Raw genomic sequence first — 14,140 nt, forward strand, 5'->3', positions numbered from 1 at the left:
CCGAGCCCAGCGCGATCTCCGATCCACGCCGAGCCCAGCCCGATCTTCGATCGGCGGTGCATCTCCGATCCTCGCACCGCCGAGCCCAGCCGCGATCTCCGATCCACGCACCACCGATCCTAGCTCCGATCTCCGATCCCCAGCACCACCGATCCGCAGCTCCGCCGACCAAAGTTTGTGTATCTGTGTGTTTTTTTTTTTGGAGCAAGTGTATGTCTGAGTTTGTTACTGAGGATCTGTTCTGTGTTAATTTCTCTGTGGATGGTATTGAGTTGGTTGAGTTCGTTGAGAACGGAGTAGAGAGAGGAAAAATGGAGCGAACGGAAGGATTAAAATAATCCATACACAAGCTACAGTACTCGTGTATATTTACACGGTACTGTAGCTCGTTTAAGGATTTCCACGTTTTTGCACCTTTATCCACCCACTGATGTGGGTGATTTTTTGCATAAAATATGTAAAAGTTGTACTTTTTTTCATTTTACACAATTTTAGCTGAAGAGATGTGGTTGCTCTAAGATAAGCGTTAGTGATAACTGATAGGGTTTTTTTTTTTTTTTTTTAACAAAATTTTTCATTGTCTCGTCTCAATTTACTTTTCTTTTCTTTTATTTGTTATGAAATTTTAGGATACGGTTGGTAACTGTTTTTTCCTTTTATTTTTTATTTTCAAAAATAATAGGTGCAAAATCGAGTGTCTACAACGGGATTTGGCAATCATATCATCTACGTTGACTTTAATCTCTTTGTGCATCATATCATGGGACAAGGTTACCATGGCTCGCTAATAAGTAGCAACGGCGTTCTTTAAGCCAAATGGCATGATGTCGTATGCATAGGTTCCTCGATGAGTGGTGAATGCTATCTTAGCTTTTTCTTCTTCGGCCATCTTGATCTGGTTATAGCTTGAGAATCCATCCATAAAGAAGAAGAACCTGTTGTTGACAGTATTATCGATCAATGTATCGATATATGGCAATGGGAAGTTGTCCTTGGTGCTGGCCCGATTCAAATCTCTATAATCAACGCACATGCGTACTTTCTCATCTTTCTTAGGCACGAGAACAATGTTGGCGACCTAATCTGAGTAGGCTATCGCAGTAAGGAAACCGGCTTTCAACTGTTTTTCTACTTCCTCTTTGATCTTCAAAATGATCTCAGATTTCATCCTTCGAAGGGATTGTCGCACTGGCAGGCATTCGGGCTTAACTGGAATTTTGTGGACAATAATCTCAGTATCTAACCCTGGCATATCTTGGTAGGATCAAGCAAATATCTCTTTGAATTCCTTAAGTAGCGCTATGAGCTCAAGCTTCATGTCTCCAGGAAAGTTCACGCCAATCCTAACGGGCTTTTCATATTCGCCTTCGTTGGCAAGGTTGATGACCTTTGTCTCTTCTATGTTGGGCTTAGACCCCTCATTTTCTCTATTTAGAGCTTCCAAAATGTCATGAGGTAAGTTCAAAATTTCCTCTAATCCTTCAATATCATGATCCAACTCTATTGTCTCATTCATGTCATCAATATCTTCATTATGGCAACAGGACGATGTACCCGCTTGGGAATTAGAATAAATCCTATAGAACGGAACATATACAATGAAACATAAGACAATTTGCACACACATATTCATAGGAAAGTTGATAAAGAAATAAATGCAAGAATTTCCTGAATAATACACTGGATAATTTCATTAATGGATTATAGATAGGGGGATAACAAAGTTCATGCCTGATAATGATAAAAGGGAAATTTTTTTCTTTCTTCTTTTTTTTTTTTTTGGAAATTAGTTCGGCAGATGCAAGCAAGAAATGCAAAAAGCAGGAAATAAACATGCAAAACAAACTAAATATGCTATTTCTACTCTTTCGGGCAATTGGAGGACCCAACCACATGATGATGGAATACTCCTTACTTAGCCGGTGCAACCACAAAGTAAGACTCGATGGTCCAATGGCCTACTGTCTCGCCTAGCACATAGGGCCTAATAGTAGAAGTCAGAATATCCTCCGAGGATATAATGGCATTCACTAAGAATTCCTCGAGACATAAGCAGATGAGACAAGCCAAATCTGATTCCTCCTCGCCTGATTCCTGTGCTAACTCTGATTTGATGATCTCAGCTGGAGCTGAAAAAGTTACTCTGATGTGGGGAATAGGCATCCCTTAGCCAATGCACTTCCTTTTCTTTCCCCTAGAAGCTTGGAAAAGTTTTTCATCGGAGGGGTCATAGCCTAGACCGAACCGTCTTTTGTTGTCAGGGAGCTCAATCAAAGAAGCCTTCCCATGTCCTACAGTACGAAGGCCTTGGCCTAACTAATAGCCAAATTTGCGCATCTCTTTGGCAGCCATTAGAGTAGCGGAGGGCCATGCGAACTCGAGTTCTAGAGCTCTGGAGATCACAGAGACTACCTCGAAACTGTGGAAATTTGCCTCTGGAAAGGCTTTAGCATCAATGTAAGGGATAGAAGCCTCCTTAAAGATGGACCAGGGCCACTTAGCCATAACAGTGATCATCTGATCCTCGGAGGGGTACTTGAGCCTCAAGTGAAGCATAGAAGCAACCGTGCTTGCGGCATGTAACCAAGGCCTTCCTAGGAGCATGTTAGACGAGGAATCCACCTTGATAACTTGGAAGATGACTCCGAAAAATCTGGGGCCAACCCCGATTATTAATTCTATCTCGCCTTGCACCTCGTAAAGAGTGCCATCAAAGGCTCTAATGATCATGGTGGTAGGGCGGATAAGAAAGGCATCCACATTCAACTGCTCTGTAGTAGACATCGGGCAAACGTTCAAGGCTAATCCATTGTTAGTCAATACTCTGGAGACGATCATATCCTCACATCTCACTATAGTGTGCATAGGCAAAGTATGCTCTCTACCTTCCGGAGGTAGCTCATCGTCTGTAAAGGAGATCTGGTTAGTGGCTAACACCATTGAGACCATACCCTCGAAGGCAGATTCTGTGGCATTCAAAGGAACACTCATCTTTTTCAAGACTTTTCAAGAGAGCCTCATGGTAAAGCTCGAAAGATAGCAATAACGCCAAGATAGAAATCTGAGCTGACGACTTGTTTAGCTGCTGAATCACGCTGTATTCTGAGTGTTTGATAATTTTCAAGAATTCCTCTGTTTCCTCGGTTGTGACCCTATTTCTGATGAGCTCGGCTGTACCCTTACCAACCTCTTTCCTTCCTTTTTCTAGCTCCTCGAGAATATAGCAGCAACCACTCCTAGTAAGCCCAGATAGACCTGAAGAGATGTTGGAGCAAACCTCCTCTTTTTCGGTTCATATGGAGATCAAAGACACCTCGTACTTCCATGAGACATGATGGTGATCCTCGTAAGGGAAAGGCTTCAGCATACGAATGATAACACCTTCCTAAGTTTGCAAATTGGGCGCTATGGAGAACATCTTCGAATTAATGACCGCCAAATTTGGCCGAATGGCTTCGAGAGCTTTTGAGCCAAATACCTTAGATATTTCTGAGGCGGGCTTTGGTAGAATAAGAGGGTTAAAACCTTGGATAGCGGGAACAATGGTGGTTCCCTCCTATACTGATGATGAAGCTAGCTCTGCGATTGCAAGTAACGCAAGAACTAGAGGAGTGAATCCCTCGATGGCTGGCAAGGTCTGCCCCTTCTCTGAATCGGATGGCCCTGGATCCACAAGTAACTCTATGATCTCCTCAATGACGATTGAAGAGGGAGGCACTAAAGTAGTCTTACCAAGGCATTTTTCTAGATATTCGTCCCAATCTTTCTGGGAGCCCACTGATATAGCATTGCAACTAGTTGGAGGACATAGGCTAGCTGCCATGCAATTGCCTCTTCGCATGATTTCCCTTTCGATCCAGATGATACCGCGACTGGCCAGACTCTAAACTTGCGCTTGGAGCGCTTTACAATCAAATATGGCATGTCTGTCTCCACTGTCACAGAATGAGCAAATTCCCCGAGCAAATTCTAGAGTCCTTATACCCTTAATATCCAGGTGGCTCTCTTTGACCAAGGCCCGAAGCAGGGCCTTCCATGAGAATGATGGTGAGGAGAAATCTGGAACCCTTTCTTCCACTGTGATGATGGTGTTCACATTCCCTTCCTGATAAGGAGGTAAAGGGTTGGAGATAATGTTTGGAGCAGTTGCATTATCGTAGCATTCTTCCAGAGTATGCCCCTCGGCCCCAAAATGGTGTTCACACTTCTTGGACGGATCATATCCCAGTGGAGGAGGGCCTTCTCTGGGCCTCTGAAACAGTGGCGTCACTAGCTTCAGTTCCAGTACGTAAGCATAAAGTTCTACCATGGGCATGGGTAACGAAGTGTAATTCCGGTTTTCTTTCCTAGGGGGACAAGGTAGGTCTGGTCTTCCTCTTTGATTAAAGGCTTGGTTAGGCCACTTAAGTGGGCTGAACCTGTTGCAAATAGGGTCTAGCAGTTGGGGTAGCATAGGCGAAAGCAACCTCAAAACCCCTTAGTAGCTTCCAAATGAGCAGTAGGAAATTTAATTAAAACCACAATCACTATGTTATCACAAGCCTCAATGCCTACCATTTACTGGTCTTATGCTATTCTTACTACAATCACACTCATCAATTTACTACCTACACCTGTCTTGCATTTTGTTTCACCTTGGGTCAAACTTTATTCATACAATCCTAATATGTCCCAATTAATGGCCTGTTTGGGAGTTTAGAGAGGGAGGAGAGTAGAGGGGAGTAGAGGGGAGGGGAGTAGTGGGGAGGAGAGTAGAGGAGAATGATTACCCTCCACCTTGTTTGGATGTTTTTATAATTAGTAAGGGGGAAGGGAGTAATTAGCCCTTCCCCTTGTTTTTAACATTGTAATTTTATAAATATAATAAGGGTAAATTAGGTAATTTACTTTATAAATAATTTTATGTGCTCTACTCTCCCTCCAAATCTTTCCAATTTGGGGGAATTAAAAATGAGGGGGTTGGAGGTAGTTGAAACCCCTCCAAACCCCTCCAAATCCCTCCCCCTCCTTCCTTAAAAAACTCTCAAACAAGGTAATTGAATTACTCCCCTTCCCTCTACTCTACTCTCCCTCCTTTTTTAAACATCCAAACATGCCATAAGAGTCTTTGGCTGTGCTTGTTACCCTCACATTAGAGTTTATTCCCCTCATAAACTTGAGCCAAGAACCAAAGAATGTCTCTTTTTAGGTTATTCTACTTTTTCTAAGGGTTATCTCTGTCTTGATATTAAGTCTCAATCTCGATACACTTCCAGACATGTATTGTTCAATGAGACTAAATTTTCCTTTTCGCATTTATCTCCTGCTGTCACTGCTCCTCATTCCTCATCTTCGGATCTGTCCACTTCTCTTTGGTTATCAAATATGTTGTTTCTTCATTCTACCAACCAACATTCCCTTCTAGGTCCTTACACTTCTCATTCCCATAATTCTGTTCCTACACCTAACTCATTGCCTCAGTCACCTATTCTTTCTTCTGCTCCTACTGTAGACAATTCTTCCACTTCCACCCTGCCATAGTCCACAAAGTCTCTTATTCCTGCTGCATGTTTACCTGCCTTATCTTCTCATAATACTGATCCTACTCCTTCCATACCTACACCTATCACTACTGTCTCTAATGTGTCTAATCATCATCCTATGCAGACCAAGTCCAAAAGTGGTATTACCAAACCTAATCCTAAACTTTGTTATAAGGCAGTCATGGACTACACCTATACAGAATTCTATATCCTAAATGGTGATACCATGAAGAATTCTATATCAAATGCAATCAATTATTGAAGCAAGAATCTAACTGCAAACAACTGTGAGTATAACAGAGAAATTGAGAGAGAGTAAGATTGAAACGAGGAAGAGTGAGAGAAAGAGAGACAAAATTGAAACTGAATAATTCTTGCTTAATTAATTTTAGAAGTATACAAGTGTATTTATAGTACAAAGCTCAAGCTAAACTGTATAACAGCTAATCCACATCACATGGATCTAATCCGTGATTTTAGGAGAGAGAGGCAAGCCAAGGTCAATAGAATTTCGCGCCATATTAAACTACCTTCTGGGCTCACAGAACGACACCATTTCAAGGCTTAATCACTAGTACATATAACATGAACAAAACTGTGCGTTCTGATAAATACACTTTAATGAGAAACTGTGCGTTTTGCTCTTCATTCAAACTCTAACGGTAACTCTCAAAATCCATCTTCAACCTCAAGCACTACAATCAAACCCCAAGACAAGAATCTTTGTGCTTTGCTCTAGAGCTTGCTCTGGGACGTTATCACCATTGTCATCAACATTAACCACTTGAGCTTTGCTCAAAGTATTTTCTGGTACAATTTCCACACATCGGGTAGCTGAAATCCAAAGCACTTGATTTAGATCGAAATAAATTAATAGTAGCTGAAATCCAAAGCTCTCTAGATGCTATTCGACTTATCTCTCTCTATTATCGGATGCAAATTGTCTTTCAATTTGAATACTAGACTCAATGGTCAAAATTAATGAAATTAGCCAGTTATTTCCTAATAATAATAATAATAATAATCTAATTATAAAATGGTAAAACTTATCACACATTAGTGTGTATACGCGAGTGTGTAATAAACACTGCTCTTTAGAAAAAGTTGGGTGAAGCCATTGCTGCATATATGGTACAAAAGTCTGCTTGGAGATACATATTCACCCTAGTTTCTCAAATAATGCATATTACACACAACTTGAAATCAAATGTATTATCACAAGAGAAAGTTTACACGTACTCATCCCTTTCTATAAATGACTTCGTTATGCCCATAATTACACATTTAGCACTCACATTAATTCCTCTAAAAGAATTGATGTAGATTCTAAACGAGGTCAATTACACTCTTTACACTACTTGGTTAGTACTCACCACGTTCAATTTTCAATTTCCTTTGGATACACTATCTTCTAACAACAAATCATTCAGAAGCAACAAGCTTGGCTGATATACCTTTCACCAGTTGTAACTAGTTATCACCACCCTTCTCAGTTAAGATCTACTTTCATTTTTACAAGCCTCCTCTGCAAAAGAAAAGTGGAGGATGGGTGGAACAAATTTAGCAGAACATCAGATGTCATGACTGCCTCATTTCCAAACAAGGAAGAATATTATGATGGTGTTTGAGTATCGCCTTCACAGAACCTCCAAGATCCATCATCTTGCCTCTTTAGAACATAACGAACTTTATAAGTGCTGCAACCAATCAATGAGACAAAAGAAAAGAAAAATGTCATAAAAAATAAATAAAATGTTCCAAATTCAGGTCTTTAGGAGACAAAGAAAAGTTTGAATGCTGCAGGACAGCAAATAAATAACAAATCAGACCAAGGAATAAAAGATAGTTAGGGAATATTACTAAAGATATTGTACTATTATCTTGGCAATCTTGACTAATTATCCAGCAATCTTTCTTTGAAGTAGTGAGTGTTTACAAATTAGTGAACCATATGGTGGGAATTAATATCCAAATCCAATGCACACACAATATTGAAAAGCAGACTTCAGATCTACAATTTTTTTTTTTTTTTTCATTGGACTCGTATGACCAATGCACAATATGATTTTAGGAATCAGTAAAAAAAAAACCAAATCAACACATTTTATGAGCCCAATTACCTGTAATAATTTGGATTCTTTTGCTGAGATTCATCAACAAGCTCTGCAGCTTCTTCCAATAAAGCCTCAATTTCTGCCATTTCTGCTCCGATCTCGTCAGATATAATTTCAGCTTGCAGAACAGACAGTTGTAGTAAAACGAATCGCCAATGACAACACTTGGCTTTTGCCGCATCAGCCAAAGCTTGCCACTGTGAGCCATTAAGGGAAGAAAAAAGAAAAACAAACAAACATGCAGTGATAAAGCATTAATTGTGTGCCACCAGGAAAGAAAACTTAGATATTAAATGCATCAATATATTTTCTCCCATATATGTGTTAAACAAGCTTTACCATGACTTGGCTTTCTACGTTACTAAGTTCAGCCTTTCATTTAACCAATTTAAAATCTGCAGGGACTAGAATTACGACTCTTTCCTATATAATATTTCTATTATCCAAATCAATTTTTCAATTGATTTTGGTGCAGGTTAGCCAACCATAGGTTTTACTGGCTACAGATGAGTCCAAAGCACTCTTCTTTAGAAAAGTTCCCTACATTATCCGTTAATTTCTTTGATATTTCAATCTCTCAAGATTACTTTTTTTTTTCCTTTGAAACAAGACCCAGCTTTGCATTGGGAGTATGCAATACATTCTCTACACAATGCAAGCATCCCATTTATCACATCACTAGGTGATTCACCAGATATGATAGCTGTATATATGTCATAAGTTGATAACTTCCTTCCAGCTATTTGGGATACCCAGCTTCGATTTATTGCTCACTATAATCAGAGTACTCAAAAATTCAGATTATCTGACCATATAATTATATACTTTTTTCTATAAATCTATGACATGATGTGAAGACCAATCCATGCATTTTACCTGAACAAGCATAGATTCATCAAGGACTTCAGAGAGGGTATGAACTTGATGGCTAGGCCCCAAAGCCTTAGCTTTAATTGCTTGCCATTGCCTAACAAGGGCTTCAGCTTCTTCCATAGGCATTAGCCTCCTAAACACAGCCGTCATAGAGGATGATATACTAGCAGCAGGGGATAAAACATGTGGATTTCCAGCATCTGAGTGGTTCCTGACCAGGATATTAGCCATTGCTAGAAGCTTCTTGAGTCTGCTAGCAACACCACTTTCCTTAATATGAGCTGGCCCTATGTTGTAATCCAAAGAAGAATCTAGTGTCTGAGAAAGCAAACTTGTCGTCACATTTGTTTTACTAAAATCATATTTAGAAGTTCTTCTCATATTACTATCACTAATGCCTGATAACTTCAAGGCAGCAAACACAATGCAACCCAGTACAGTAACAAAAGTAATCCTTCCAACTGACCAACTTTCCCAAATTTTACTATGGTGTGTACCTATATTCCTACCAGATGATGCACTACTACCATTGCTACTTTTGCCCAATGTTAATGGACTCTGAAAATCTGGAGCCAACTGCTTAACAGCAGACCCAGACCCAGGAAGTCGAGAAGAGCTCACATATGGAAGAGATTCCTCAAAAAATTTCCGCTCTGACAGAGGAGCAGTGGCCAGTGGTCTCTGGCATATAGCAGGCACGGTATGTGCAGCTCCTTTACTTTTTTTGCTCCCAGGAGATTTCTTTTCACCACTGAAAAAATTGACCTGCAGAGCCATACATCCGTAATGACTTCCTATTAAAAATTAAAACTACATCCACATTATGAACCTTACCAAAGAAGGAGAACAATCTCGCGTGTCTGGAAAGACAGCAAGGACAACATCCTTCAGCCAAATTTCCTAGTCAAGAGCAGAAGGCAGTCTAACATGAGAAAGCATCAAACTCAATGACAAGCATGTAATTGGTAATGAAAATAAAGTGTAAGATGGCATCATATGTAACTTAATCCATGATGTAGTAAAACAACATATCTATCTGGCACAAACCACTTCACTTTACTGAGCACAAAATAAGAAAACCAACACGAAAAATGAGAATAAGCGTTACCGCAGGCTCTGATCTACTGGAGTACATCCCTAAATTGCTGATGGATTCAATAAGAAAAATCATAGTTTACGAAAGGCAATATACAAGATCCTATCATCCAAGAAGCATTTTTTTATAAGTAATAACATTTTATTAAAAAGGGCAAAGCCCAAGTACATGGGAAGTATACAAGAGCTATACAACAAATAAAGACTTAAAATTACCTAGATCCAAGAACTCTAAAAGAGAAGAACAACAAACATGAGTCAACCAATCAATCAAAGATCTAAGAAAGCAGAGTTTCAAATGAAGCAAAGATATCTCAATCTCATCAAATGATCTGGCATTGGATAACATCCAAATACACCACATTAGACAGAGGGATAGCATTCCAAAAGTCAAAGCTTTGATTGCCTCTAAAGCTACCTCTCCAACAGGTCGGGAGGTCTTTCACCAAGAAAGGAAACTAATGGAGACCATTACATCGCCAAGAAGAATCATATGCCAGTAATGCATATAAATTGCAAATAGATATTGATAAATCAGTATAGAAGTTAACCACAATATATCAACATGCATCACTTGAACTCCCCATAATGAAAGGACCCCCCCCCCCCCAAAAAAAAGCAGTTTCAGTAGCATGTTCTTAAGGGCAACAAAAATCAGAATTCCAAGCATGAGAGAGAGAGAGAGAGAGAGAAGACAAACCAATGATGGTTTCACACCAGAAACATGTTTTATATCCTTCCCCAAGATTGAATTTCGGGTAGTGGAATTTGAATTCAATTCAAGATGTTGGAGCTTATCAGCAACTTCAGCCTCAGTACCCTAGAGAGCAATGTATAAATCAAAGTATTTTAGTAAACATACTGGGCAAAAATGGAAAATGGAATGAAAATTATATCCTATCAGATGAAACCAAGAAAAAATTCCCACAGTATTTTATTTGAGTCCGTGCTAAAAATAGTATGGACCAAAATGAATACTGTACCTGTCCAAGAAGGAACAAGCAAAAAGCGTCTTCAAGTTTCAGATCAAGTCCTTCTGATGCTACTAAACATTCACACATAGTTTTTGCCTTGTTTATCTTCACAAAAGTTACATGAATAGTGAGATTAGTATATGGAGCACAACCTTCCCTCTCCATCTATCTCCTAAAGAAATCAAATCTGAATAGTAATGTTGATGATAAAAGAAACATACAAAATATACTAAATTATCAATAACTTTTTTTCTAAGAAATTATAGTATAGCAAGGAGGGAAGTGGGAATAGGAATATTTAGTAAACAAGCCACGCAGAAAGAACTTACCAAATCTGTCTGCTTGCTTGAAAATCCAAGTGCTACATGAGCTATTAACACCATGTAGAAACAATTGAAATCAATTACAACCCTTTGATTCTGTGATTCAAGTGATTTCTTATTCTTTCGTGTAATGGCTAAACTATCCCATGGAAGAAGATCAACTATCTCTGTTGCCATTAGCCTATTAAGTGCTTGGCTCAAGAAGCATGGCCAGTCTTCGACTTGGCATGAAGTTTCAACCTCGAGGCCCTGTCTGAGCAGTTCACGCAAGGCTGCAATTGCTCCTCGTCTCCGTTCAGCATTTTCAGGTAAATGAGGCATGCCTAATATTTCCAATGTGCAAGCAGGTGCAAGCTCCTCCAAAGATTCTTCTATCTAGAAACCAAGGCACACAAATTTACCACAAACAGTAGGAAGTCAAGTTTAACTATGGCAAGCAACATATATATATATATACACACACACATATTTCATGATCTGATTTAATTATACTTTCACTAATTATTTGGAATTTTTTCTAATGCATGACTGAAAAGATTGAGAAAAATCGGATTGTTTTATTTTCAACTATTGATTCGTCAAATATTTATTCTTTGCCAACATGGGTGTCCAAAACTCTTCGAGCACTTGAATATTCCCCTAACATGTGTAGGCCCTCCCCATCCCACACACCTGATCATTAAAGGGAGGAATTCCTTGGGGTGGCCTCAATATGCTTGCTAGGAGTTTTGTACCCAAGACCTCATAAATCTCATGAGACCTTGGAAACCACTAGACCAACCCCAAAAGCAATTGAAAGATGCATATTGCAGACTGAACTAAGCAAATGCTTTCTTGAAATGAGCATTACCTGAGATAACAATGTCATTTTTCCAAGAGATATTTTACTCCTTAGAAGACACTGAGCACGAGCAAGTGCTTCAAATCCATGGGACACCTTGTTCTTCTCGAAACCAATCTTTGCAATAGCACACTTCAAGAAAGCACCTATGATAAGAAAAGGAGGCATAACAAGGCTGCTACAAAAAGAGGGTTCAACTTCCTGACCTTCTTGCTAATATGTCTTACCTCAGCCAGTGCCATAGACAGAAGCAAATCATGAACATATGGCTTAGCATCTGGACGTTGAAGAGCTGCCCGACCAATATCCAATACAAGCTTCACCTCTCCAACCTAAATAGGAGAAATCCACATAATATCATATCTATATTCCAAACGAAAAGCCTTATTTTGTTTTATTCTAACAAGTACATGACATTACAAATGGAAGAAAATATTCCACGGGTCTAACAAAGTAGTAAGAGGGTAATGATATGGTAGAATATAGAAAGAACAAAGATTCACAAGCAGGACATGATATACGTTTCACCACTAACCCTACAACAAATGAACCATGACCCTACAAAAAGGATATAATTCTTGTGCACATGGAACCTAAAACAAAATCCTAAAGCTGGCAGAAAATAACTTGTTTTCTTGTGTTTGGATGCTACCCTAAAAATGTACACACCAACACTTTTCCTACCATTTGACTCACACTGAAAATCACTAATATTCCATTTAGGCGTGGTGGTGAAAGCAGAATGAATGGAGTTGAGAAGAGAAAAAAAAAAAAAGTTTTCATTTCTTTGGGCTATTTTTCCATTGACCAAGATTTTTCTGCAGTGCCGAAACAAAATGGTAATAAGTAAAGAGGCGTAGTGTACCTCTTGAAGGAGGCAAAGAGCAGCAGGCAACCAAGGCCAAGGAATTCTAAGGGGAGTTTTAGGTGGGATGTTTTCCCTAATATTACCAGCATATTCTGGTTCAAAAAGAAGCTTATCCCTCACATCCATTACAAGATCCTGCAAACCCAAAATAAAAATATACTTAAAAAAAAAAAGTCAAGCAAGGCATATGAATATGAATATAAGTTATAACAAAATTCGTCAAGTGTGTGTGTACCTGGCGAGATGTAACAACATCCATGGTGTAACCTTCTTCAATCTCTGCACTTTTCAAATTCATAACGGACTTAACTATCTCATCTTTCTCAGCTCGATCATTAACACCAATAAGCTGCAATTTGCAATGCAATTTATTATTACTATATATTAATTCCATAAGAAAGTTACATAAAAAGAAAAACAAAATCTGACCTGGTAACAGGTAACGGGGATATCAACGGTAACATGAATATGATTATTAATAATGTGGGTATCAATGGCGTTGAGTCTGGAGCGGCGGCGAGTGAGAATGTCACAGTACCTCAAATGTGATACCCTAAAACAAGAAGAAGAAGAAGAAGAAGAAGAAGACACCTTGAATTTGGAGAAATTGGAGCTTCTGATTCTTAGCATTACTACTGCTGATGCTAATGATGCTGATGCTGATGCTGATACTGATGATACTCTGTCCAAACCCACCACATCTTGATTCCAACAACGATTGCATAAATCTTGCGACACACCCATTTCACAATTCACCACCATAAACAAATTTGCTGGCCGCCTGAGCCTGAGCCTGAGGGAACGGGGAACTACTGTTTGTCTGAGAAACAAAACTAGTACTATTTTATATTTCTCTCTCTTATTTATTTTTTATTTTCTCTAATTAATTTCATTTTCAATATATTAATAATTAATGGCTGGTAAAGTAATACTTTTTTTTTTTTTTTTGATGCATTGGTAAAGCACTACTAATGTAAAGAAAAGTGTTTGTCTTAATAAAAATAACATAGCTCCGTCGGGTCGGGTTGACTCGCCCCGATGGACCCATTATCAGAATCGCCAATGCTTTTAAACAGTATCATTCTGATAGAGTAAACACATGACAGAATATAAACCTTGCTTAAACCCAAAGGAATACAGCTACAAGTAACAAAACATTCAGTCTTTTGTAAAACATTTTACCACCAAAAAAAAAAAAAAGTTGTCAAATATTTTTCTAACTCTTTCTCTAACACGACCCTTCTCCTTTCCCTTCTCTCTTTCTAAGACAAACACAACCCCCCCCCCCCCCCTCCCTCTCTTCTTCTCTCTTTTCGTACCACCCTATTTGAAATCTCGAATTATTGTCAATTTGCCAATTTGTCAAATATCCTCTTTTTGAGGGTTGCTTTTTTCACATTTTAGCACCTTAGATACGTGTCTTGATGCTATTAGACACCATCTAGTCTGGACATTTTTCTAAGAAGGAAATTGGGTCTGATACTTTCGCCAAACGAGCTTTGGGTTCTCATCCTACTGCTAACAATTTGT

General features: G+C 39.0%; 1 protein-coding gene across 4 annotated transcripts; it reads right to left on the minus strand.

Annotated features, from left to right (window-relative positions):
- Positions 1-5,907: 5,907 nt before the first annotated feature.
- Positions 5,908-13,493, minus strand: LOC142631312 (plastid division protein CDP1, chloroplastic). 4 transcript variants are annotated; one of them, XR_012843578.1, is made up of 13 exons: positions 13,040-13,493; positions 12,846-12,959; positions 12,608-12,769; positions 11,970-12,074; positions 11,752-11,874; positions 10,908-11,276; positions 10,588-10,683; positions 10,305-10,424; positions 9,344-9,409; positions 8,513-9,274; positions 7,643-7,833; positions 6,977-7,219; positions 5,908-6,356 (listed from the first exon to the last, which is right to left on the minus strand). XR_012843578.1 is itself a non-coding variant. In XM_075805457.1 (12 exons), the coding sequence occupies exons 1-12, from the start codon at positions 13,370-13,372 to the stop codon at positions 7,135-7,137; spliced, it is 2,526 nt and encodes an 841-aa protein (XP_075661572.1). In that variant the 5' UTR covers positions 13,373-13,493; the 3' UTR covers positions 6,667-7,134. The 4 variants fall into 4 exon arrangements, 3 of the variants coding, with proteins under 3 accessions (XP_075661572.1, XP_075661573.1, XP_075661574.1); XM_075805457.1 differs by lacking the exon at positions 5,908-6,356 and having other exon boundaries at positions 6,667-7,219; XM_075805458.1 differs by lacking the exon at positions 5,908-6,356 and having other exon boundaries at positions 6,667-7,219; positions 12,608-12,745; positions 13,040-13,492.
- Between the last annotated feature and the right edge of the window lie 647 nt (positions 13,494-14,140).

This window comes from Castanea sativa, chromosome 4, assembly GCF_040712315.1.
Source record: "Castanea sativa cultivar Marrone di Chiusa Pesio chromosome 4, ASM4071231v1".
Classification (NCBI taxonomy): Eukaryota; Viridiplantae; Streptophyta; class Magnoliopsida; order Fagales; family Fagaceae; genus Castanea; species Castanea sativa.